Here is a 27,134-nt window from a genome sequence, read left to right on the forward strand (position 1 = left end):
AATATCCAACGCACATGGCACCCTTTAACGTCTAATGAGACGCTTCGGTTAATGGTTAAGTTTAGGTATGGTGTAGGGTAAGGGTTAGACCACTAGGGGGCGCCTTCTGCCCAAATATATCTGCGTCTCATTTCACGTTAAAGGGTGCCATGTGCGTTGGATATTTACGCTTTTGCAAAAGCGTCTTATATGGCGCTTTGGGATGAGAACGGGCTCAAATATATGACGTACCCCAACCCCGTCCCTAAACCTACCCGTCACTAGGGTTAATACCATTTATGAGTTTTCCCCTACCATCCTAGGAAAAAAAAAATATCGCTCCCCAGATGTAGATCTACATTTTGCTTCATTCTGCTCAAACATTTAACGGCATGTACAAACACGCGAAATCACTCGGACATTTAACGTCGTAGACGCACACGCATACATGTGGGTAGCTCAAAATGCGTATAGATAACACGCCACTTGACTTGAAAGTGGCGTGTATGTTTACGCAAAAGACATGATGTCAAGTTGGAATGGGTGAATGTGAGGCAAAATGTAAAGTGCTTTGCGGGCTATTGGGTCTGTGAAAGCGCTATATAAATACAGTCCATTTACCAAACCGTTCGTTGCAGGCTCAAGAGTCTTATACTGTTGGCTCAAAACTAACAAAACGCACATATTGGATTTGATCGTCAGCTGGGCAAAAAATTTTACAAACTTTGCTCAATTGATTGAAGTAAACAACTTATTTTAGCTAAAGTATTTGTTTCAATAATGTGTGCCTTTGCCCCATGCTTTTTCTTGCCACCTCATGCATGTCTGAGGTTTTTTTTTTTAAACAAAATGATCCAATTTTATTTTCATACAAAATCTTTTGCTTCATCAGTGTTCAATACAAGCACTGTTTTTTTTCTGCAATAATACACTATGGGAGTTGTGAAAAGCAAATGTTTCTAAAGGTGTGCCTTTATAGCCCTGTTATATCTTAGATATGAGTTGTTTTTTTTAGGTTTTTTTTAGGGTTGCTGGACTTCAGCTGAACTATGATTTGCTTGTATCTTGGCAAACTGCAGTTTCAAAACAGTTTCCTCTACACGGTCACCCTTGAAGTAAGGTTGATGTTACCAGGCATAATGTCAGATACTTCAAAAGATGATGGACCGTGCGTCATCCGTGCTGGGTTTCCGGAGTGTTCTTGTGCTGATAATGTTCATAGCTTCTGAATCCAGCCGTTGTTGGACTCTTTATCAGATTAGAACATGAATTCACCAGTTCCTCCCACACTCTCTGTCTCTGTGATTGCGTGGAGACGTTCAGGCAAACGCAATCATATACGCAAGCACAGTTGAAGGGGCCATGATATGTTTGTCCAATTAGCCTGGCAACAAAGGATCATTACCTTGACACAGCAGTCTATTAGAAGCTGATTAAAAGAAGATGTCAGTTCCTATGCTGAGCATAATGCGTGGGACCGATACAGATCTGACTCTCTCAGCAGGCTTGTCCTTTCTTACCCACGCTGCCCGTCATGATCACCCTTTCACGTTTGTTTTGTTCTTTCTCTCTTTGTCTTTTGCTCTTTTATTCCCTTTGCTACTTTCTGCTGGATATGTGTTTATAATAATGCAGTCGCCTTTGTGTTGAAACTCTTGCTGTGTGGCACTCACAGTCTCTGTGGGTAAAGGCTTTGAAAATCGCTTAAGCCAAAAGACCACTGAGCTCTTACAGCAATGATCCATCAAAAAGGCCTCCACAAAATACTCAGGTTTTTGCTAACTAACTAACTAACTAACTAAAACTCAAAAATATGTCTATTAACCTACCCACCAAGTATCCATCCATAACATGCATATATCCATTAAACTGTCAATTTTTCACCCACCAGTTCATCTACCCGTCCGTCCGTCCATTATTAACCCACCAGTTCATCCATCCATCCATCCATCCATCCATCCATCCATGCATCCATCCATCCATCCATCCACCCATCTATCCATTAATCACCCACCAGTTCATTCATCATTACATGCAGCCATCCTTCCTTAACATGTCCGTCCATCCATCCATTATTCACCCTCCATTTCATCTGTGCATCATCCACCAATCCATCCATGTGTCCTTGACATGCATCCACCAGTCCATCACATTCTTCCTTCCATCTGTCAATTGCATCCATCCATCCATCTATCCATCCATCACATTCATTTGTCACACGCATCCATCAAATGCAACCATAACATGACATTTTTCTATTTTTAGCATTGTTATAAAATTTAAATATTTCAAACATAAGTCAAAATTTAGTGGCCAAGGTCAACAAAATAAACTTGACCACTAAAACGAAGGTTCTACTATTTTTATCCCTGGTTGAAAACCCATGATTTGGACAGTTTTTAGTGTTTTTGAGAAAGATCCTTAAACTGAGGATTCTGCGAGGGTTGTCCTTGCAATTGGTGAATTTTAAATGGTCAAATAGTGTACAAACTGCCCTATTTAGAAGTCTGATTGTGGCTCTGCTGAAGCTCCGCCTCTCAGGGGTCTTTAGCTAATCATAGACCAATCAGTGTTATTATTTAGTCATTTGTGCAAGGCTACCACATCGATCCATTCACAACAAGGACTTACATTATAGTACTTCCCAATAGGGTGATGAGGAGGCGACTGTGTGTGTGTGTGTGTGTATGTGGAGGGACACAACTGCTGGTTTGCATTATTTCCCGCTGTTCTGCAACATAAATTTTTAAAAGCAGCATCCAGCAAAGATTGTTTAAATCGAATAATACATCGATCCAGGGTACACCCGTGCCTGGCAAGGCATAGTTAAATCTACTGAGTGAAAATAAATAAAGTCTTGACCTTGTAATAGGTTATTATTATTGAAATTCCAAAGTCAACTCAACGTTAAATTAAAATTCAATAAAGACCTTTATTGGTATTTCAAAGCAATGTTTGTAACCCCCAGGCATTATTTATATTTTGTGGGTTTTTTTTTTTTTTTTTTTTTTTTTTTTTGCTCATGTTGGCAGGCTTTCAATTTGCAGCTGCATTTTTCTTCTACAAGCAATGAACAGTGCTGTGAGCTGTGGTATTTGTCAGCGGAGACTGATCTACAGTAACTAGCTCAATAATACCAATTAGTATTTTTATAGTTTGATATTATGTATTATATTTTGTACTTACATTTATTTTATGAGAACAGAATGATGAGAACATACTGGGCCACTGAAACCAAATTTGCTCAAGTGTTATCTATGAAGGCTCCGCTATATGGTATCAGCTAATCGAATCCCCACTAAAGGTTTAAATGGCACTCTATTGCCATGAATCAGCCGGCTGACAGCATACTGAAGTGAGGATTGTATGTCTGTTTGCATGATGTTGATTGCACACACAGAGATGGTTGATTCACACTTGTATTGTATTAAAAATTACTCTGGATGAGTATGCATTATGTCTGCAAAGCTGATGAAGAGGTTGATGAATGATCCATTGGGAATGTAGTTTGATTCCTGAATGGAAATACAGGCACCTGCATGTGACAGAAGAAATAATGTACACAAAACCATGTTTGCTTTTTATTCAAAACGCTTGATATTATAGGAGATTCCACTTTCCCTTTTTGCCCTTATGTCACAGAGATGTTTGGTCTTAACAAAATAAGTCCAGCATGATCAGTAGAAGCCATTCAGTTGATCATGACAGGGAGAAGTGCTGAAATTGAAATTGTTTTTCAGCAGCAGTACCTTAGAGAGCAGCATCCCATATGGCCATTGCTGTCGAGGAAGTTGATGGTACCACTGTCATGCCAGTTGAAGCAGAAATGCAAGCTGTAATGGTACTAAAAGAAGATCAAGTTATATGCCTTAAGGCCTCACTGACACTGTTGTCACTCCTTGAATCTCATAAAGTGGTCACTGATTGAAAGAATGTCTAGTTATTGAGCTGGCACTCTGTTCTATGTTCTATGTGATACTTTTGAGAGAAAGAGAAAAAAAAAACTGGTTAAAAGAGGTCAAAGATATAAAAAAAGGTAGAATCATTTTAAAAGTATAGCCAATTTTGAGTTTTTTGTTTTTTATAAATATGTTGTATCATAAAACAAAAACATCATACTTCTCTATCAACAATGTTCAGTCTTTTTAAAAATATGAAAAATGTGGAGTGGAATCTGGTATGTATGGCATTCTCATTATTGTAGTTATGGCATTTGGGAAGGAGAGAGAGAGAGAGATAGGGGTAAAGGAAGCTTGAAAACACCCGTGGGGCTCCTTTTTGTGCAAACCAAATTGAATAGAGAAACCAGCCTTTGAGAGATGTTTAAATCCACATGCTGCCACATGTGAGCATTTACAATCATTTATTAATGCGGAGACGTGGGAGCACATTGGTAATTTTTTGTACATTCTGACATCCATATTCTTGCATTCTCTACAAGACAGAAAAGCTTTCATTCTGAAAAAAACAAGAGCATGCAAATGTAACTATCAATTCATCCTTCATACATGTGAAACTCACAGTTCTTTTGATTACCAATGCTCAATCTGCTAAAGGCTGACTGTGTTTCTGTAACTGTAGGCACACCAGGGGCATGTAAATGGAATGTCAAGTCTAACACGAAGACTATGAGTGGAAAAGCGGATCAGTTAAGCAACAGTTACTTTAATTTTCAATATATAAAACAAAAGTGGAAACTCTACAATGGTAAAGTAAGCACAACAGTGTGCTGGAGCACAGTCAAAACCAGACAGTGAGCAAACTGAACTGAGGACAGTATATACAGAGCGAAATTAATGAACAAAACAAGGATCAGGTGTGTGAAATCATTGAAACGTACTTGGTTACCATCATGACCAATGAAACATATTATAAGAAACATTTAAAAATACACGTATACTTACACAACAACAATGAGCAAAAAAGACGGGAAAGTTCCTCCTTTAAGGTTTTTTTTTTTTTTTTTTTTTTTTTTTTGCGTACACCGTTCACTCTGATCCGTGAAAAAGACTAAACATGTTATATAATGCATGTCAGGCAAATAGTTGCCAATGTCACTGAAGAAGACTTGACAAGGAATATGCATGCACATGATGTCACTGTTTTCACAAATTAACATTTTTGTTGTTTACATGGGGAACGTTTACATTGTTTTCAGGCCCCCCAAAAGGCGTTGCCATCTACATAAATAGCCAAAAAAAAAAAAACTTTTCCTTTTTTATTTGAAAATGGTGTTGTGTAAACGGCCCCTAAAAGTCCATGAAAATGAAACTAGTGACACCAGCGGTCCTCTGGGAGACTGCATGTCTCTTCGCTTGTTATCATTCAGATGCTGATGTTTTTCCTTAAAGGAATACTCCACTTTTTTTGGATATTGGCTCATTTTAAACAGTTGTGTTTTACCGTTTTCAAATCTATTCAGTCGATTTTCTGATATTTAGAAGAATATCAGTAACCAAACAGTTTCTGGTCTCATTGACTACCATAGTACATATTTTTTCCTACTATGGAAGTCAATGAGACCACAAACTGTTTGGTTACTGATATTCTTCTAAATATCAGAAAATCGGCTGAATGGATTCAAAAGCGGTAAAACTCAACTGTTTATCTCCGAGGTAGTTGTAAAATGAGCCTATTTCCAAAAAAAAAAAAAGTGGAGTATCCCTTTAAACTCAGGATATTTACAGTTGAAAAATACTGATTGTTTATTTAGAAAAACAATCAATTAAAAACATAGATATGTTAAACAATCATATATTTGCATGCATATCACAAACTCTTTCTCTCTCTTTGTCTCTCTCTCCCTCAGGATGGCATGGGAAATCTCCGCATAACCAAAGAGGGCATCAGATTAGAGGGTGTGTCGGAGTTCCTTCTACCACTTTATGTGAAAGAGATCAAATCCCGACGGGTAAGAATTTCGTTTTTTCTATACAACAGGCAAATAGGCAAATAATGGTGTAAACTTTTATATTTTTTATTTGTTATATGAGTACTTTCTCAGTTTTGTATTTCAAACAAGTGCCACTTTATTACATAAACAGGTAATGGCTGATTAAAATATTCTGATGGTACTACAAATGATTTTCACTACCATGGTACCATGTCACAGTAATACTATAGTACATTTTTTTTAGTTGGTGTCAGCAAACTAAGTGATTAGGGTAGTGGGATCTGGCTTTGGACGAGGATTTTGCTCCTGTTCTCTTCACAGGTGCAGTAGGTCACACTGAAAGAGCTGCTGCTGAATCCAAGTTAAGCAACTCAAACAACCTGCTGAACTTTGCCTGCTAAATCCCTCAGTGAAGCTGTTTCACTCGGTGCTGCCATTTAGAGAGTGAATTTACTGGTTGACGTCTTGTAGCACAGGCTTAGCTCATACATTCAGCTTTATGTTACACTTGATGTGACAAGGGCTATTATTTAATGGTTAAATTGATGATTTAAATCCTTCAAAATTATTTAGTTCCATTTTTAGGTTTATAAAACTTAATTCTGACTTATCACTTTGCACATTTTCCTTGTATGTTGTGTTTATGTATATACCGTGTTTGTGTATACTATATATACTGTACTATAGTATCACCATTGTCCTTGGGTTACAAGCACCAAGTCCAAACCTATTTATTTAAACCCACAATGTAAAATCAAATTTAGCATTTTAATCAACAGTAAATTTTTTGTTAACCTTTTACTATGTCTTGGAGTATCGCAAAAATATCGTTTCTTGAGTTCAGTATCGTGATATGTATCGAATCGTGACGTGAGGGTATCGTTACACCACTAATATATATATATATATATATATATATATATATATATGTGTGTATATGTATATTTGGGCACAGGTTAAATGTTTATCAATGGACATTTGTTTGGCTAAATGGAGTCAAGTTATTTGCGACAAGCTAGAAAAATAGCCATTAGCATTTTTGCTTCCCATTTGCAGTTTACCACGGTATAAGTTACACAAATTAAGGACATTAATACAACATCTACGCTCTTCATCAAAAGCCGACACACCCACCGTGCTGACATGACATGTAAATTGTGAGGGTTTCAGACATCACTGGTCTGTCATTCCAGGTACCAGCTGTGATGCTGGAGTGAGCGTGGTAGGGATTCTAGCTTGAACTCTTGATATATGTGAAAGGACAAAGTGTATATCACTAAGATGAATAGCACACACATTCTTTGTCAAGCACACATACAGAGAAGTACACAGGGCTGGGTGCTTCCCCAAGCTCCTGCTGTACGCATGCATCATGTTCTGGTTCATTTGTATTAGGCCTCTGTTGACCTTTAGCACCCAATTGTAAATACAGCTTTGTTGATCTATATCTCTCCTTCTCTTTCACTCTGTTTTTTGGTGTGTCTGACACTTTAACTCACTATCTATCTATCTATCTATCTATCTATCTATCTATCTATCTATCTATCTATCTATCTATCTATCTATCTATCTATCTATCTATCTATCTATCTATCTATCTATCTATCTATCTATCTATCTATCTATCTATCTATCTATCTATCTATCTAAATATATTTAGTGAATATTATGTCAACAAATATTTGAACATGATTTAATTACAATAACATATTAAATTATTAACATTTACTCTACAGTTGCATTGTTTGATATATGTACTTATCCTATATTTATTTCAGCATTTAACAAACACAGTGTTGTTATAGTTGTTATTCACGTCATGTTGAGGAGAAGCAAATTGTAATATTACTTTTATGTTGTGCATGCATAAATGATTAATCACATATTTATAGGATGCGTTCGGGTGAGTTAATTAAGCCGACTGCTGCGTTTGAGTTTACTAGTGTTCATTCACTGTTTCGCTTCAGCTCGTGCAGCTCAAGCAGGTCAATCCCCGTCACACTGAATAAAATTATCTGAAACAAGCATAATATTTCCCAAAAAGTGCATTATTACTGTAGTAACCTGTGCTGTTATGTTTTATATCCTTGAATTTAGGGTGCACATTTTCCATCTTATCTTCGTTACAAAATCAAGAAGCCATTTTTTATTGAAAACCTTTTGACCACAACCTTAGCCATGTTTTCTTTTTTTTTTTTTTTTTTCCAGCAGCAGCTGCTTCAGCTTTTTAACCTGTCCCATGTTAAGGAACATTGTACAAAACATGGGTTAACATAGTCCTTTCAACAGATGTGGTACTTGGCACACTAGTAAAACTGAAATTAATAGAGGCACAGCAGTCTCCATCGTTTAGTCTATAATGATACACTGTGCAGAAACAATGACCACTGAGCCTGTTTGGAGTGCATGTTCATTAATAATGATAAACCCTTTTACCACTGCTCAGATAAACTTATAAAGAAGCCTTGTCCCTGAGCCAATAAATCAAAGTGCCTAATGTGTTAGCCGCAGTGATTAGCATTAAAGAACACAAACAAAGCGCAGGCTTTCTGCTAGCCCGCTGATGGCACTCCTGATTAGCCTCAATAATCACCAGCGCACATCAAAGCGTGTTGAGGGGCCTTTGCATTTCCCCTCAGCACCCCACCGAGAACGCAGCGTTGCAAATCCCAACACACCCTCGCAGCGACATGGAGGCCATTTTGGATCATTTGCCTCAGATGACTGTGAGGGTGCGACAATGCAAATTATAATTAATCCACAAAGTGTAGAAAGCCAGAAGCTAGGGTTCGGGGGATGCAGCATGGTGGTCTTGGTCTTGGAGGAGAGCCTTGAGCTGTAAAGCTGAGTACTGCAGACAAGCTGTTTTGGCGTCTTCTACAAAGAGGGATTGTGCCATAGCCTGAATTGACACCCTGCTTCTAAGGGCCACCAATGATATGTGACACAGGCACTCATGAAAGAGTGGCCAAAAAAGGAAACGTGAAAGGAAAGGTGCTTGAGAAGGATGAATAAAGATTCAGAGCATGAGGGGCAGCAGGAGAAGTGAAGGCATGTAGCCACCAGTAAAAAAAAGAGGCCTTCAAACATACACATATGGTGACATTGATGGGCTGACAAACTGACAAATATCCGGCACTATCATTTGAATTTGAATCAGACTTTATTTAGAATTGTATTTTAGAATTGTAAATGGGGGCTAAGCACAGAATCCTGGTAGGCACCTATTGTTTATTGGTGCGTCTCATCAGCTCCCTAGGTCTAGTATCCATACAGTTTATTTTTATACACAAATTCTCGAATTTGCAAACACTTTTGACATTTCGTCTACATCCAATGCACATGGCACCCTTTAGCGTCAATATGAGGCGCAGATATATATGGGATAGAAGGTATCTCCTAGTGGTCTAACCCTAACCCTAACCCTAACCCTACCCCAGACCTAAACCTACCATAACTGAAGTGTGTTATATTGACGCTAAAGGGTGCCATGACATCTTTTAGTGTCAAAAGCTTCTCTATATGACGCCCTAGGATGAAAATATGTTAGTTATGCTGAAATATAATTAAATACCATTTCCTTTAAAAAAAATAAATAAATAAATAAAACATTTATAACGAATGAATATGTGTGGTGAGTTTATTTATGTTTCGCGCTTCAAAACTTACGGTAGGAAACATATGCCCCATCCACGCTACTGCGTTTTCGTTTAAAAACGGAGAATTAAAACGAATACGATCTCCGTCCACACCAGCCTTTTTTTCTGCGTATTAGAAATGATCTCCACCCACATTAAAACATTAAAATTAAAACTCCGTCCACCGTTTTGTCTCGTCCACACTAAAACGCCCTCTGGAGTTTCAAAACGAAAAACGGAGCTGCAGCGTTTCTAAACTTCTCCGTTTTAGGTCTTCGTTTTTCCCGTTTTAGTCTGGAAGGGAGGTGCAAACGTAGCAAAAGGTCTCCATTTTTAAACGAAAACGCAGTAGTGTGGATGGGGCCATAGTGAGCATCGATTGATTTTGGGTTTTTTAGGGAGAAAACGTTTCAGTGCACTGGATGGATTTTGCGATTGAGACACCGCTTAAATCAGCCGACTCACTGATCAGTGCCCTGACAGTAGGGATTCACAGAGACTGTTAGTTTTCTTCTTCTTTTTCTGCTCTTGAAGACGAAAGTGAAATTTGGCACACAGATGGAGGACATTCTGACCAATAACCACAGCAAATGTGATGCTTCTATTGCCACCAATTATCCAAACTAGAAGGGCTTTCCTCTAATTCATCGGCTACGATTTGATTGCACAAATGATGTCCTTTTCTATCGTGAAAATCTTTTTTTTTTTTTTTTTTTTGACATGGGAAGACTGTCATGTAATAATGGTCATATGGTCTTTAATCTAAATGTGGATAATTTATATTGCGGGTTATGGGTCTCAAAGTGTCTTTATGATCTATTTTAGTCTTCCTGGATTTGGGTGTTCTTGGATGACCATGTAATGATGAAATTGCATTCACCACATGGCAAAATAAAAGGTGTAAAATATTGTTGGCCCTGTCCTGAATTGCCTACTGGAAATTAGTGAGACTTATGTGTAAAGTTTGTGTCCAACAATACTGGGAAGCCTGTATTGATGGCTTCACAAAAATGCAGTCTGTTATCCAACATTCCAAGCGGCATCACTGTATTCCAGTACCAGAGTGTTACCATTCAAGTTTTGGGGTTCGTACGATTTCTCTTATCTGACCAGGCTCTATTTATTTGATCCAAAATACAGTAAAAAGAATACCATTGTGAAATAATATTACATTATCAAGTAACTCTTTTTTATTTATTTTTTATTGTATTATATTTCAAAATATTATTTATTCCTGATGGCTGAATTTTCAACAGCCATTACTACATTCTTCAGTGTCACATGATCCTTAAAAAATCATTCACATGCTAAAAATGTCATTCAGGATTTATTGCTTCGTATATGTTGCTCAACCTATTTGTATATATTATCATTATCGATGTAGAAAACAGGTGTGCTTCTTAATATTGTTGTGGAAACTCAACAATAAAATATTTTAATTCGTTAAAATTAATATTTTTGTCCAGGGTTCGGCGAATAGGAAGTTGAAAAAAAACAGCGTTTGTTTGAACTATACATTTTAATATTATACGGGTCTATTGTAGTTTTGATTAATGTAATGCATCCTGGGATAAACCAAAGCAATAATTTCTTTCAAAAATAACGGTATTACATCTAATCCTGTTTTATATTTAACCATGTATTTCATCACCTACATTTCTGTTTAGATTGCAAAAACCATTTAGTTCATGAGCTGAAATTATTATGCTGATACATGCAAAGCTGTTTCCTTGTTTTTTCCTTGTTTTCAGGACAGGATACAGGATATATGCAACGGGTAAAGCAAGATCTCCTGCCATAAAGTCACACCGACTCTGCAGTGCTAATTTAAGGATGTCTTTTCAGCATATATCCCACTGTGCTTTGGATAAAAAGCTGAGTTAGTCAGGTTACAGTGGGAATGTCATTGCCTAGGACAAGATAATTCATTAAAGGCCTGATGTGTGTGTGTGTGTGTGTGTGTTTGCATGTTTTAATGTTCATGTACACTTGCTGACTATAACCAAGGTCTTACGCATGTTTACGTCACTATAGGCACAGAAGACAAGACTTTATTTTTACCTCCCAACCTTCTGTCTCTTGTGAATATTGCACAACCATTCTATCCTGGTGCTCTCACTTTCATATGCACTATCTATCATTTCCTCTTTTTCTCTCTTTCGTGGTACTCCCTAGTGGCCTTGTTGCTAGAATGCCTGTATTGGGAGTTGCTAAAACGAGACAAAAGTTTCCTGTTGTAGGCATTATTTCCACACTCTTATGATAGAATGATACTTTCTCTTGTTCTCCTCCCCTTAGTAATAGACGCTTTTATTCCATCCTTAAACAAATGTTGAGACAAGAAAAAAAAATGATTCTCTAGTAATGGTTAAAATGATTGTAAATCCCTCCTCGTGAGTCTAAACACCATCCACAGAAATCCACAACAATTTTTAACAGTTTTCAACAGTGATGATACTAATGTTTCTTGAGCAGCAAATGCACAATAAATAATGATTTTTGAAGGATCATGTGACACTGCAGCCTGGAGTAACTGATTATTAAAAAAAAAAAAAAAAAAAAAAAAAATCAGCATTTCCATCAGATGAATAAATTATATTGTAAAATATATTAAAATAGAAATCAGGTATTTAACCCTACAAAGGGAAGTCCAAAAAGAGGCATCAGACAATTAATTTACTGCTATTTTCCTTATTAGGACACAAAATACAATTTCATGAGTAGTAAAAAAAAAAAAAAGACTTTTAATTAAAATATTGTAATGTTTGTATCCCCCAGTATATGTCACCTAGTTGGGTGTACAAATATATTGAGAAAAAACATGCCTGTTTGACAATGATTGTTACAACATTTTAGCCCAATATTTAAACCATTTATTCTCTCATAACTTAACTAAACATGTTTTGAAAAATTCTGATGAACAAAAAGTATAATGCTTTTAAAAATCTGGAATTATTATATACATTAAATGTAAGATGGGGAATACAAATATTTACAGATTATGAAAAATGTAAAAAATGAATGTCAACATAAACGCAATAAGCTAACACTTTTGAAACAAGTAAGTCCCCTCCAAATATTGCAAATATGTGAAATATATAAACATTTACCTGAAGGTTGCAATATTCTTCTATATATTTGTAAATGTGTGTAACATGCTGATGTGGAAATCACTTCTAACTGCTATGGTTACAAGTGTTATTTATGGCTGGTACAAAAAGAGAAGAGTAGTTTGTGCATATTTGTGCATATAGATAACACAGTCTCATCCCAAGTCGTCATATAACTGATGTCTTGGGATGTCTTTTGACCATATGTCAACATCCGCCTTTTTAGGGTACCCTTAAACGTCAGTTAGTTGACGATCCCGGGCCGTCATACAACTGACGATTTACCTTTAGCGTCAGTTGACGGGTAGGTTTAGGTCTGGGGTAGGGTTAGGATCCGATAACATCATCTAACCGACGTTTAAGGGTACCCTAAAAAGGCGGATGTTGACATATGGTCAAAAGATGTCCCAAGACGTCAGTTATATGATGTCTTGGGATGAGACTGCGCTGATATAGACAGTATTCAAGCGTCTCTCGTAAGCCGTTGCATGAACAATTTAAAACTTACACCAGTCAGTAAATACATTTTCCAGTCCAAAACACTAAGTGTGTTAGCAGAGAGCAAGGGATTCAAGTGTTGGAAAGTGTGTTGGTAATGTTTTATTCAGGGGGGTTGGGAGTGTGGTAGAATGGCCTATGTAAAAATAGGTTCCCATTAACATTTAACAACATTTCAGGATGATAAAACATGGGGACTGTTCAGACCTTCAGGAACCGAGAATGACGGAGAATATTAATTATTCTCTCTGCGCTCTCTCGCAGATGCACAAAAAATTCTCAAAAGCCTTGTGGGCACAGGTTACCTCTGCAATTACCTCTCATCTCTTAGCAATGTCATCCCACCTTTCATTTTGATTGGCTCAATGAACTAGTCTCATTTGCGATGTAATAACTCTGCGTTGTATTGCTGTGATTGGTTAGCCAACATCTACCCAACATCTAAGCACCAAGGCAGATGTGTCTTCAGAGAGCATCAGGCATAACGAAGAGTGATAGTCTCTTTATTTACATTAGTGTCACACAATCTGTTCTGTCAAAGCCCATTATTATTGTTTTTCCATATAGGAGGGGTGCGAACTATGTTTACGAGGGCATGCAATGGCGACGTGATGCTGTTGGACAGATGCAGAGATGACAGCGACTGCTAGTGACATGTAATATAACTCACAGTGGGTTTCCACAGCAGTGTTGTTATATGACTTCAAATGTTTCTTGAGACCTTAAAGGGATAGATCACTTTGGAATTAATTTTTGGTATGTTTTAGCTTACCTCAAGGGCATCCAAGTTGCAGGTGTCTTTGTTTCCACACTAGTTTCAATTTTGATATTTTTAGGTCAAACCGTTCGTGACTGTCAGTCGAGGTCTAGCCTATGGTCACCACCTCAAAGAGTGTGCATAGAGAAGTCCAAATTAAACCTGATTCAATGACTCGTTCGATGTAACCCTCAGTATGTGATTTTTATGACAGCATTCATGTGAATTAGCAAATTAGCATTTGATTGGACATTACCAAATAAACATGTGTTTAGCTAATTGGGGTCACTGTCTCCAGAACAATGAGCCGTAGATAATTAACCAAATAAATATAAACACTTTCTGCATCTTACCATCTCACGTCGCCAGCGGCTTTGGCAAATTTCCAGCTGTTGCCTTTTCAGATGTCGAATCCATCGCCTCGTCCGCCGCTACATGGTGACATGGCCGTTTAAACACCAACCTGGGATCAACTCTGCCTTTCTCGATTAGAGAAATTAATTCAAAACAGACACGGTTTTAATTAATGCTACACGTTGACATTACACAGGCTAGTTGGCCATTTTAGTTTTGATCCTCATCAGCGGCTAATGACATTTAGCCGGGGTCCATGTAGCATGTGTAAAAGGGCAGACTAGCCGTTGGTTGTTTAGCTAGCAGGGCTCAGGGTACAACCTGGACTGTGGAGGTAAATGTTAGAGGTGATAAGAGCATATCAGCAGGACTGAGGAGAGATTCCGGAGACTGCTAACAATGATAAATCCAAATAATCTTTGAGTTTTAGATTTAGAAAGTGATGCACAACCTTTTGCTGGAGATTTGCTTCTACCCTGTTCATAGTGCAGAAAGGAAAATGGCTGCTTTATTGAGATAAACTGTTCCTTTATGTTGCTGAGAACACTTTAAAGTAAGTAAAAATAGGTGTTTGCTAGAAATGTTATCTTCTCTAAGCTGCTCCATATTTGCTGAGAAATAGCATGTTTGAAGTTGTCAATAAGATATTAATTTAGAAGTTTATTGAGCACATTCATTCAGCATTGAATGTCTTTCCTTGAAAACCTAAGTGTTAAGCTTGAATAATGCTTCTTGAGGGCTTCTGGTTTATGTGCACAATGTGTTTCTGAAAGGAATATTAGCTTACTATGGCACTGAATTTGAGGATGTAATATGTAAAATATTCAGTGTTAAATATTTCAAACAATTATCCACTGTATTGTTATCTCATTATGCTGCATGTTTCATTCAGTATGTGGCGTACAGTTGACTTTCTAAAAACGGGGTTGTTTGGTGAAAAAGTCTTAACTTGTGGAAGTTTGAACAAATAATGACTTAAGAAGGAATTTAAAAATTAGTTATATTAATTTGTCACACTGAAAATTTGAGTGCATCCCATTGTGGGAGTTTCTTATAGTCGCCAATTTATTTTTTTATAAAAAATACAGTAAAAAGTACTATTGTGAAATATTATCACAATATATCAAACATTTCTTTATAATTATCAATGTCGAAAAAGACTTGTGCTGCTTAATATATTTGTAATGGTTTCTTTCAGATTTTTTTGATGAATAGAAAGTTAAAAAAATAGCATTTAGAATTGTTTTGTAACAATGTAAAAGTCTTTACTGTCACTTTTGATTAATGTATTGCATCCCTGCTGAATTATTTTCTTTCAAAAATAATCTTTTGAACAATATACGTACAGTATGAATATGAGTGTTATGGTAGTATGGCTTTCCCGACCATGTTTTGGAATCATATCTGTTTACAACAATGCTTTAAGATATTGATATGCTGGACTTATAATTATGGTTTTTGGTCAACATCTCCTTTAGCTGCAGCCATTTGGCTTTAATTATTATTCTCCAGTATCTTCAGCTATAATGTTTCCTAAATTGTGTGAATTAATCTTCAATGATTAACAAATGTGAAATGGACAGCAATATCATTCACATAAAGCAATTTTTTTTTTTTTTTTTTTTTTGCAAAGTGCCTTTTCTGTGTTTCTCATTGGTGGGATGGAGATTCATGAGGAGTGTCATTAGTCAGTGCAGGAAGTATTTTCAAAATTTTCAAGACATTTCTTTATTATCTGTCTGAACATGTTCTTTCCATGCACATGCAGATTGGTGTTTATATAATATATGTGACTTTTTTTTTTTTTTTTTTTTTTATAAGAGCATGATTGAACGCTTTTTTTTCTGAAGTGCATTAGCACCATGTAGCCTCTCAAACCTGATTTTTATTTGATTGGGGGAAAAATCTGTCTCAAATTTGTCCTTCAAATTAGAGTACAAAGTTAACCAAAAAAGGGGCTATCCTCGCCCATGCCTAACACTCATTTGTTACTTGTAAATAAAATACATCCTCCGATCCTTTCTGATGAAACGTTCAATGACCTCCTCATGCAGTTGTGCGTCCTGCTTAGGATGAATGAGTAGCTCCCACGGCAATAGATGAGAGAGTCGTGCAGAGAATCGTGTTCGTCCAGCGCAGTCTCATCCCAAGACGTCATATAACTGACGTTTTGGGACGTCTTTTGACCATACGTCAATATTCTCCTTTTTAGGGCCCCCTTAAACCTCAGTAGATGAGGTTATGGGATCCTAACTCTACCCCAGACCTAAACCTAACCCAAAACCTAACCCGTCACCTAACTGACGTTAAAGGTAAAGCGTCAGTTGTATGACGGCCCGGGATCGCCATCTACCGACGTTTAAGGGGGCCCTAAAAAGGCGGATATTGACGTATGGTCAAAAGACGTCCCAAGACGTCAGTTATATGACTTTTTGGGATCAGACTGTGTTGGTTCGTCCAGTTGTATTCTTTAAATCTTTTGATGCCCTTGAGAGCGGAGAAAGATCGCTCAACTGATGCGGTGGACACTGGAATGGTCGCGATCAAGCACAGGGCATAAAGCTGACATTTACTGACATTGCACACGCTCACAACCCACCGAATTTCAAACGGCTGATGACATCAGTGGGGGCTAGCGCCGACACACATCGCTGCCCCCTGGGGCGTTCTGTCACTGCGAATCAAATTTTGATTGGCGAATAATACACGTCAGTCAAAGTTAAGATCAAATGGGAAATGGCAGCTTCAATGGAAGGCTAGCTATTCTTTTTTTTTTTTTTTTGGTCCACGGAGCTGTGATGCGTTTAGATGACCATATATGGAAAATCCAGCTCAGCCTCAACAAAGTAACCATTTTATTTCAGGAAATATAATTGTAAAAAAAAAATAAAAATAAATAAATAAATATATATATATATATATATATATATATATATATATATATATATATATATATATATATATATATATATATTATATTATATTATATTATATTATATTATATTATATTTTGACAGGGTCAGCAGAGAAGGCATTGATGGCCATGACAGCCCACCACTGGCTAATTGACATTAAACTGTGTCAGTTTACACAGAGACAACTGAAAAACACTCAGAAAGCAGCAGCTTTAGTTTACAACCGCAAGACCACGTGAAGTCTGTGCATATTGAACATTATGCTTGGCACGTCTTTCATCTTCAAACCAAACTCGAGTCTTCAGCCAACAAAGTTGAAATCTTGTCTAAATATAGCACACTTCCCATAATGTTTAAGCATTAGGTCAGTAGGCGGAGAGTAGGCAGACTTTTGTGGCCGTTAGAATGCATTCGACCACATGAGCGTCTACACTAGAAAAGCAATCCGGTCGAATATGTGTTCAACTACCTCTGGAAGCGTCGTCCTCTTGTTATCCGATCGACCAAAATGCATCTTAATACCAGGTGTAAACAGGGCCACTGTAACATCAGTGTGCTTCCACTACCATTATAGATAAGCCCAGATCTCCTGGTCCCCCCATGAGGATGATAAGGCAACAAACAAGTGGTGCACGGCTCCTAGATAATTTCCTGCACAGGAAAACTTAGAAGATCAAAAGATTTTATATGGCCTGCTCATTTACAGCACACTGCATACAATTACGAGGCAGTAAAATGAAGATCGATAAAGGGAAGATGAGCATTATTTTAAAGAGGAGGGGTTTGATCAAGTAGTACAGTGACAAATAGTCCCTGTGGTCAGCTCACGCTGGGATCTGAGCGGAGATCTAGCGGAGAGCATGAAAAATACTCTTGCGAGAGTGATGCATTATGTTTTGCTGCTGTAAAGCCACACTGTGGCTTGAAGCTTGCTCATAATTAAAATGAGTGTGGGACTGAAAAACGACAAGATGAATGTGTGTATGAATGTGAATGTATTGTCATTGAATATATTTAGGTTTACAGTATGTGCACGTAATATGCGTGTAATGAAACAGCATATAGCTCTTTGTAATCTAGCTATGTCTTTGTCTATCAGTCCAGATGCAGATCTAGCCCTCTAGCCATCTATTGTTTAACTATCTATCTTCAAGAGAACTTGTATTTTTGTATAGTACATATTTAAATAATTTAGCTAATAACAAATCAGGCATCACTTCTCTTATGGATTTTGAATGACCTAAATTTTAACTTTATTCCCCGCATGAAACTATGATATGGATTCAACCGACTTAAAATATAAAGCATGCATATAATGGGCCACTTGTATCATACATTGACGATTTGTGTTCTTTAAAGCGTTTAAAGCTGCATTTATCATTAATTGTAATTAAATGTTAAGAAACTGCAAATACACTTTTTAAAATGCATATTTTGTGTTCCAAAAAGGAAAGAAAAAAAAAAATCAAAAGAAAAGTTTTGGAATGACATGAGGGTGAGTAAATGATGACAGAATTTTCATCTTTCGCTAAACTATTGCTTTAATAAGATGTAGACCTGGAGATCAAGAGATTCAACACACAGTGTTAAACAGCACTGCGTGTCAAACTGTCATTTTAAGCTTGCCTCTCAAGAACATTTCAGAAAAATGCATTCTATTATGCTTCATATATAATTTCAAACTCGCATTGACAGTACTGTCACCTGTCTGATGTGGTTTAGCTCATCTTTAAAACATGAAGTTCACCATCTTGTAAGCCAATTTCTGTATTACTGTGTGAATTTGCTGTGTGTGTGTGTGTGTGTGTGTGTGTGTGTGTGTGTGTGTGTGTGTGTGCAGTACAGGCCATGGCTAAGGAATCAATCAATAGAAGTATATTGGCTCAATGCAGCGTAGAAACTTTTAACATGTTAAGAAGAACAGTCAGCAGGGAATGACAGAACGAGTGTCACTTAAGTGCAGAGAACTCCTCAAACTCAATAAATGCTCACGTTCGATTGCTGCAAAATAGAAGATAGTAGAATGTGGATGTAGCTATTTTAATATTATTACTTAATTTGTCTTCAGGTTGCTTTTGCTGGCATTTATTTTGTTGATAGGTCTGAGAACAGGTTGGCTAGTTGAGCTCAAACTGCCAACAAACCGCAGGATTGGACTGACTCGCTAATCAATAACCTATTACCAATCAGACAAGACTTTCTCTCCGGTTTCATTCTACTTTTTTGTGTTGAGCATGCATTTGTTTGTGTGTGTGTGTGTGTGTAACTAACCCTTGCGAGGTTTGGCCCTCGAAGAGAGAATAATTTCCACACAACAATCTGTTGTGTGCTCGAAAATCACATTGCTTATATTGATTTATGGAAGCCACAAAAATAAAACTTTATGTAAAGGATAGCATCAAATAAATCTTCTATGATGGTTGTTTTTACCATAAATAGCCAACTTTGCAAAGTTGCATCAGATAAATCTTCTTCAATGTTTGTTTCATCTAAACTTTATGAATGCTTTTGCTAGGAGTGTCTTGGGAAGTGTACTCAGGGCAGGACATTACAGACTGGCACTAATCATAAGGCTGGATTTAATGCTTAATACTCAAATTTCTGACTCTGTTTGGCAACCAATCATATTCCACTCTGCCCAAGGCCACTGTGAGATTGGATGATATCCAGACATCAGTGCTGGGCATTTGTCAGCTGGGATCAGCAGTACTTTGTGTTTGTGTGTGTGTGTGAGCAGTCTGATATGTTAGTATATTCCCATTTCTCAAAGTGCAAAATGTTTGTCATGTATATGCGTATGTGAGCAAAGAAGTGTTCATAAATATGCAAACTGGTTTCCCAGTCATTTTATGATATAGTAAATGACAACTATGGTGCACAATGTTTGATTTTCATGATAGATTTGTTTTCATGATAATCAAATGTAAAGAGTTTTATTTCTAAAAACTGTTTAGCTTATAATGCTAGTAGATAGGGCATAAAGTAATGAAAAATAAAAATCGCTTGTTACAACTCGCCACTACCAAGGTTCAAAATAGCCCCACACTAACATAGTAACATAATGAGGGTCCATACATGCAAACCGAAGCATTGAGAACTTTCTAAGTGTATTTAATAAGAAGATATTTTATAAAGACAGTCCACTTCGCGTATACAGGCAGGAGCCATCTTTGGAAAACAGTCTCGACCAGTCGAACCACGAAAGCCGTGACTTGAAAACTAAAATGGTCCGTTGTTTCCGGAAGAAAGCACTGAGTGCATAAGAGAAGCACTGAACGCAACAGAGAAAATGATAAATAAATAAAAATAATTTAAAAAAAGAGACAGTGTGCTTCCACAAGATACACACTAAAGAGATGGCGGATTCAACCGACGAACCGTTTATGTTTGATGAACATTCTTATATTTTCGAGCCGGAAAATATTGATTCGTGCACGAATGGTTGCCATGGCAACCAGGAGACGCAATATTTTGTACAGTCTGAAGATTTCCCCAATCCGATAAACGAGGCTTTATTTACTTTTTTCCATGTCCCGAAAATAAATTGGAGGCGGCGAACCATACCGGAGGGACAATGGACAGTTATCCACTGAGTAAGTGCACTAGATAAGTTATGTTTTAAATCTGTGCTATTATTTCTGATATATAGAGCAGATATTGCGTGATTTTAGTTTGCATCGCCGGATATAAGTCTTACTCATTGATTTGCATGAATGACTGAACAACCTCTTGCATTCATTTATCTTAGTTAATGCTCAATTCAACAGTTAATAACATATATATACATATATATTAGGGGTTTCACAACTACTGATTTTTGCTAGTCGACTAGTTTTGCATAACAGTCGACGACTAGTCGTTAAATGGTTTATTCTAGGGGTGCGATATCACGAATAGTAAATGTCTCCACGATCTGCTTTTGAAGAAATATGGTAGTAGTATCGTGTTACAGTGCATTCTATAAGTTCTGGCGCCTCTGTCTCAACTGTACAACGCGACGTAGCCTACACATCACACTTTAAGGAATTGGTACGGGAAACTGCAATTCACAAAAGTTCATTGTTTGCATAAGCCTTGCCGGTTAAACATTTAATTCACGCGCTGTTCTAACGTGCGCTTTCCTGAGCGCGCGGCAAATCCTAAAAAATGTTCTAAAATAGGTCATTGAAGGTGCGCCTTATAGTGCTTATAGTATATAGTACTGCCGCTTGTATTTAAAGGGATAGTTAACAAAAAATATATATCTATATATAAGTCATCATTTTGTTTCCGACTAGTCGACTAAGGCCAACAGCGCCAACTAGTGGTTGTGACAGTCGACTAGTCGACTAGTTGACTAGTTGATGAAACCCCTAATATATATATATATATATATATATATATATATATATATATATATATTTATTTTGTAATCAAAAGTTGTGGATTTTGTAAAGTGTTACCATAACTTATTTAACAATATTCTTTTTTTTAATTATTCTACCTATCACATTAACCAATATCAAGGAGAATATTATTGTAAGGTGTTAACAATACTAAAATGTAACTGATGCAAGAAAAGTTATGTAAAGTTATTCAGCTTGATAATTTTACAACAGGAATCTTGTGGGTTTTTTTTTTTTTTTTTTTCAACTATGAGCAACAAAAAAAAAAAAACATGAATTATGTGTCTTTAACCTGAGAGATTTAATGAAATCAAGATTATTTTACTCTTCGCTTAGATAAATAAAGAACAGTCGGATCAGCACATCTGTTGATAAGTCCGCCCGGGCGTCCAAACACACCTGAGTCTAATTTTGCTTTTGGTTTTTGATAATTAGATGATGATTAGGTGATTCAGGGACTATTATAAAATCAAACAACTTCATCGTTGTGCTCATGGTTCTAACAACCCTTTATACTCGGCAATTTTACATTAATGAAGGATTCAGACTCACAGTGTTTTGGTTACCAGCCTAGATCTCACGAGTATAGGCACATACAGTGTACGTACAAATATTGCTTTGTGTGGGTGTTTGAGGACATGTGTTTGCTCCTGCATTGCAATAATAATTGTGTGTTTGAAATGTGTTACAGGGCACAGTGGTAAAGGCATTGAAAGCCAGTATTTGTGTTTACATTCAGGAGACAAATTCACCACAGTCACGCACGGACAGCTGTTTGCTTTCTGTTTGGCAGTGACTGACAGTGCTCTTTCCACCAAAGCTGCCTTAAAAATATTGTCTTTCGCTTAATATGTGTGAGAGAGAGAGAAAGAGAGAGAGAGAGAGAGAGAGAGAGAGAGAGAGAGAGAGAGAGAGAGAGAGAGAGAGAGAGAGAGAGAGAGAGAGAGAGAGAGAGAGAGAGAGAGAGAGAGAGAGAGAGAGAGAGAGAGAGAGAGAGAGATGGATCTAAATCCACTTTACATGCTGACCTCATCCGTAGCAGTGACTGAAGCTAATTTAAATCTTAGTGTAACTACAGTACATTGTAGATGTATAGATGCCTGAATCACGCAACTGAATTCTAATGATTTGGGCATGGAGACTAGTGCAGCAACTCAAATATATATTTTTGGTTAAAGTGCCTAAAGACACAATAACTGGATATTAATCTATATAATATTCCGAAATTTGCAGCACTGAATAGATGAGGTATGTCACTTTGAATTTATACCATCACGCAAAATTAGATTCTTTTGATATCCTCATATAACTGGCCCTCTGGTTGTGTGTGTGTGTGTGGTTTTTTTTTTATTATTTTTCTTTTTTTTTTTTTTTCGTATTGCCCTGGTGGCATATTTCAGGCACAAAGACTTACGCTGAGAGTCTTTCCTAAAACGTGCCTTCATAAAGGCAGAAATGTGGTCTTAAGGTTTATACCCCCTTAGTGTGCAGGAACATACATTCATTCTCTGCTATTTTATAGTGTCATAAATGGAACCTTGTTACCTTTATTCCACCTGGAGATATATTGGTTTGTCATTCTTCACATCGTGTCGCCCCCTTCATGGCAAAGGTTTCCTTTTTCCACCCTCCCAGAGCAAGGTTAAATTAATGAAATTGGAATTTTGTTAGCTTTTTCTGCAGTGGTAATAATTCAGAAATTCCTATTATTTTTTAAAGCAATTCATTTATTCAGCAAAGATGGATTAAATTGATTACAAAGCTAAATTAAAAGTGAGTGTATTTTTAATAAAATTTGAATATTAGGATATAATCGCTGTTAATCACTGCTTTTCAGAAAATAGAAACACAATTCTTTTAAAATAATTAAACACTGTGTTGTCAGTGTTGATATTGTGGCTTTATACTGTATATGGCCAGACATTTGCATATGTCATTATATTATTAACATTTTACCAAAATAAATGAGGTTAATAAGGTTTTTAAACTGCATCTATAAGGCAACATTATGTTTCCATCAACTTACAGGTTATAAAGTTTATTTTAACTATTTGGGCGCTATTTCTTTCTGTCATTTGGCCAAAATCTCATGTTGTAAAAGATTTGCACAGCCAATTTAAGACAGCATTAGTTGACTCGAGGACAAATGCTAGGCTAAGACAATCGGCTCCGTTCCTCAAATATATATCTTTGTAATACATATCTTTTATGATATGTATGTACCACAAATACATACAGTACATGTCATAACTTGTATGTCTTTAGTTGTCCTAGTAAAAACGAAAACGCTGTACTTTCAGACAACCAGTACTATATTTACTATTGCACTGAAAACAAACAGAGAAGGTCTAAAATGTGTGTGACAAGAAAATTCAAGATTTGAGGCTAGATGGAGGTTTGAGGCTTTTATCACACATAAACACACAAACACACACGCACACACACACTCAAACTGTTGGGTATAATTTATATAAAGTTAGTATGTGTGTGTGTGTGTGTCTGTCTATAATGTGATTTAATTATCCCTCTATTTTGATTTTGAGGCCCTACTACATTCTAAAAAATGCTGGGTTGGTTTAACCCAACTTTGGGTCACATATGGACAAACCCAAACGTGTGGTTAAAAATTGAATTTAAAAATGTAATCCAAAGGCTGGGTTTGTTCATATTTGACCCAAATTTGGGTTAAAACAACCCAGCATTTTTTAGATTGATGATAACGAATATTTAAACATGATCCTCCTGGAGTCTGTCTAAAGGAGGTTAATGTTTAATACTCGTTTGATTGTATGAAAAGCTATAGTGTCGTCGTGTCACTATCACATTACATTACTGAGAAAAGACACTTATGTTTCTACATTTGAAATGCCTCTCTCTGATGCAGTTTAAGTAGGTTTGTTAGACAGTACATTAAACTCAAAAAGCCTGACATCTCACACCCACTCATGATGGGAGATTCCTCATTTAATTCCTCTTCTACTCCAGAAAGAGACAAGTGCAAGTGTTTTAACCCTGAACTTACTTCAAATCTCTTGCATCATATGTTTTTCATGATGTGTGCTGTCTGTGGTGCCGAATGTCTGTGTGTATATTAACTAGAATGAAACAATAGAGAATTCACTTCTCAAAATATGTTAAAATAAAGAGAAAATACAACCTTAAAATTGGCTTTAGCTAGATTTATTCGGATTTGAACACCCTTATATCAATCCAAATATATATTTTTAATACAGTTAAAAATGTTGATGTCAATATTTATTATTAATATTTGTGGATGTTAGTTAAGCAAATACAGTCGTTCATTTTTTGTTCATGTTAGTTCACAGTGCATTTACTAATTTTAACAAATGCAATGTTTGATACAAGTATGCATTAGTAAATGATAAAATTAACATAACTAAGATTAACAAATGCTGTTAAATGTTCATTCTTAGTTCATGTTAACTAAACACTACACTGAAGACAATTATAAATGCAAAACTTTTGTTTTCGCCCCCATTTTTCAAGAGCTGAACTCAAAGATTTAGGCCCCGTTTACACGAAGGGAAAACGCAGATATTCCCCTGCGGATTAGCCTCTTGTTTACACGAAAACCCTATTTTTATCACAGAAAACGCTTATTTCTAAAAACTCCGGCCAAAGTGGAGATTTCTGAAAACGGTGGTTATGTGTTGTCGTGTGAACTGGGAGAAACGGCGTTTTAGGTTATCTCTTGTTGATTCTGGGGATTCTGATTGGCTTGCATGGCTTTATCATTCTCCCTACACTGCCGCCAATAGGTTTGGCATAGTTATGATGGCGCTCGACGGCCTATTTATGCGGGTGTGTGAATGATGTTATTGTTGAAAACGGAAATGCACTGTAAAAAAAATATATTTTCAAGATTTGTTATGACAACATATTTTCTTTTGTCAAATCAACTTTATAATAATTTATTTAGTTGAGATAACTTATTATTTTGAGTTTCTGATGATTAAATTAATCTCCTTCATTGTATTAATTCACCTTTTTCCAGTTCAATCAGCTTAAAATTTTAAGGCAACCCAGGTTACTTACTTTTTTAAGTTAAACCAACAATATTTTTTCACAGTGTAGTAATCACAACATTTTTTCTTTTGTCAAATCAACTTAAATAATTTATTTAGTTCAGATAACATATGATTTTGAGTTTCTGATGATTAAATCATTCTCCTTCATTGTATTAACTCACTTTTTCCAGTTCAATGAACTTAAAATTTTAAGGCAACCGGGTTACTTACTTTTTTAAGTTAAACCATCAATATTTTTTTTACAGTGATTTGTTTAGCTAAATACCTGGCTTTGGGTAATCGTGGCCTTACTGTAAGGCTTTTTCTATGTAGGCCTACACAAAATGCCTATTTCTCTCAAATATTGTTCACAAATGTGTTTAAATCTGTGTTAGTGAGCACTTCTCTTTTGCCAAGATAATCCATCCACCTCACAGGTGGCATATCATGATGCTGATTAGACAGCATGATTATTGCAAGGTGTGCCTTAGGTTGGCCACAATAAAAAGCCACTCTAAAATGTTTCATCACACAGCACAATCCCACAGATTTCGCAAGTTTTGGGGGAGTGTGCAGTTGGCATGCTTACTGCAGGAATGTAAACCAGAGCTGTTGCCCATGAATTCAATGTTCATTTCTCTAGCATAGTTTCGGAGAATTTGGCAGTACATCCAGCCATTGAAGAGCAGTGGACCAACATTCCACAATCAACAACCTGATCAACTCTATGCAAATGAGATGTGTTGCTCAGCTTGAGGCATATGGTGGATATGGACACCCCCAAACCCCCATGCCAATACAGTAAAACTGCACATTTTAGACTATGTTTACACGGAAACGATCCAAAGAGAAAATGCAAAAGTGGCGTTGCGTTAGCAATTTTTTTTCTGCGTTTAAACGATATGAATGGGAAATCTGCATGCATATGGTGACGCAAAAGTGTGGGAAATTCGATGTAGTATGCCCTCCAGGTGGCTAGGTGGCAATGTGAAGCACTGCCACACAACAACACCAAGTCCGCACACCTGCATACAACCTAGCAGACTTTTGCGTTTTTACCCTTTAGACGGGAACACGACGGTGGAGGGTTTTTAAGATTTCCACTCTGGAGGGTGGTTTAAGCCCCAAAAACACTGTCGCCGTGTAAACGAAAAGCACATCCGATAAAATATTTTTACGTTTTCACCCGCAAGCGTTGTCGTGTAAGCAGGGCCTTAGAGTAGCCTTTTATTGTGGCCAGCCTAAGACACACCTGTGCAATAATCATGCTGTCATATCATGATGGATTATATCGGCAAAGGAGAAGTGCTCACTAACACCGATTTAAACAGATTTGTGAACTAAATTACCAACCCGGTCTCATCCCAAGACGTCATATAACTGACGTTTTGGGACGTCTTTTGACCATACGCCAATATTCGCCTTTTTAGGGCCCCCTTAAACGTCGGTAAAATGAGGTTATGGGATCCTAACTCTACCCCATACCTAAACCTAACCCGTCACCTAACTGACGTTAAAGGTAAAGCGTCAGTTGTATGACGGCCCGGGATCGCCATCTACCGACGTTTAAGGGGGCC

The 27,134-nt window shown here is 36.9% G+C and overlaps 1 protein-coding gene across 2 annotated transcripts in view; it reads left to right on the forward strand.

Annotated features, from left to right (window-relative positions):
• sgcz (sarcoglycan zeta) overlaps positions 1–27,134 on the forward strand; it is a 289,415-nt gene that overhangs the window by 193,962 nt on the left and 68,319 nt on the right. For both annotated transcript variants that reach the window (XM_089132423.1, XM_089132422.1), the window contains exon 3: positions 5,789–5,890. In XM_089132423.1, coding sequence (XP_088988549.1) covers positions 5,789–5,890 — 102 coding nt within the window. The remainder of the gene's footprint in view (positions 1–5,788; positions 5,891–27,134) is intronic.

Source organism: Pimephales promelas, chromosome 6, assembly GCF_988280905.1.
Source record: "Pimephales promelas chromosome 6, fPimPro1.hap1.1, whole genome shotgun sequence".
NCBI lineage: Eukaryota > Metazoa > Chordata > Actinopteri > Cypriniformes > Leuciscidae > Pimephales > Pimephales promelas.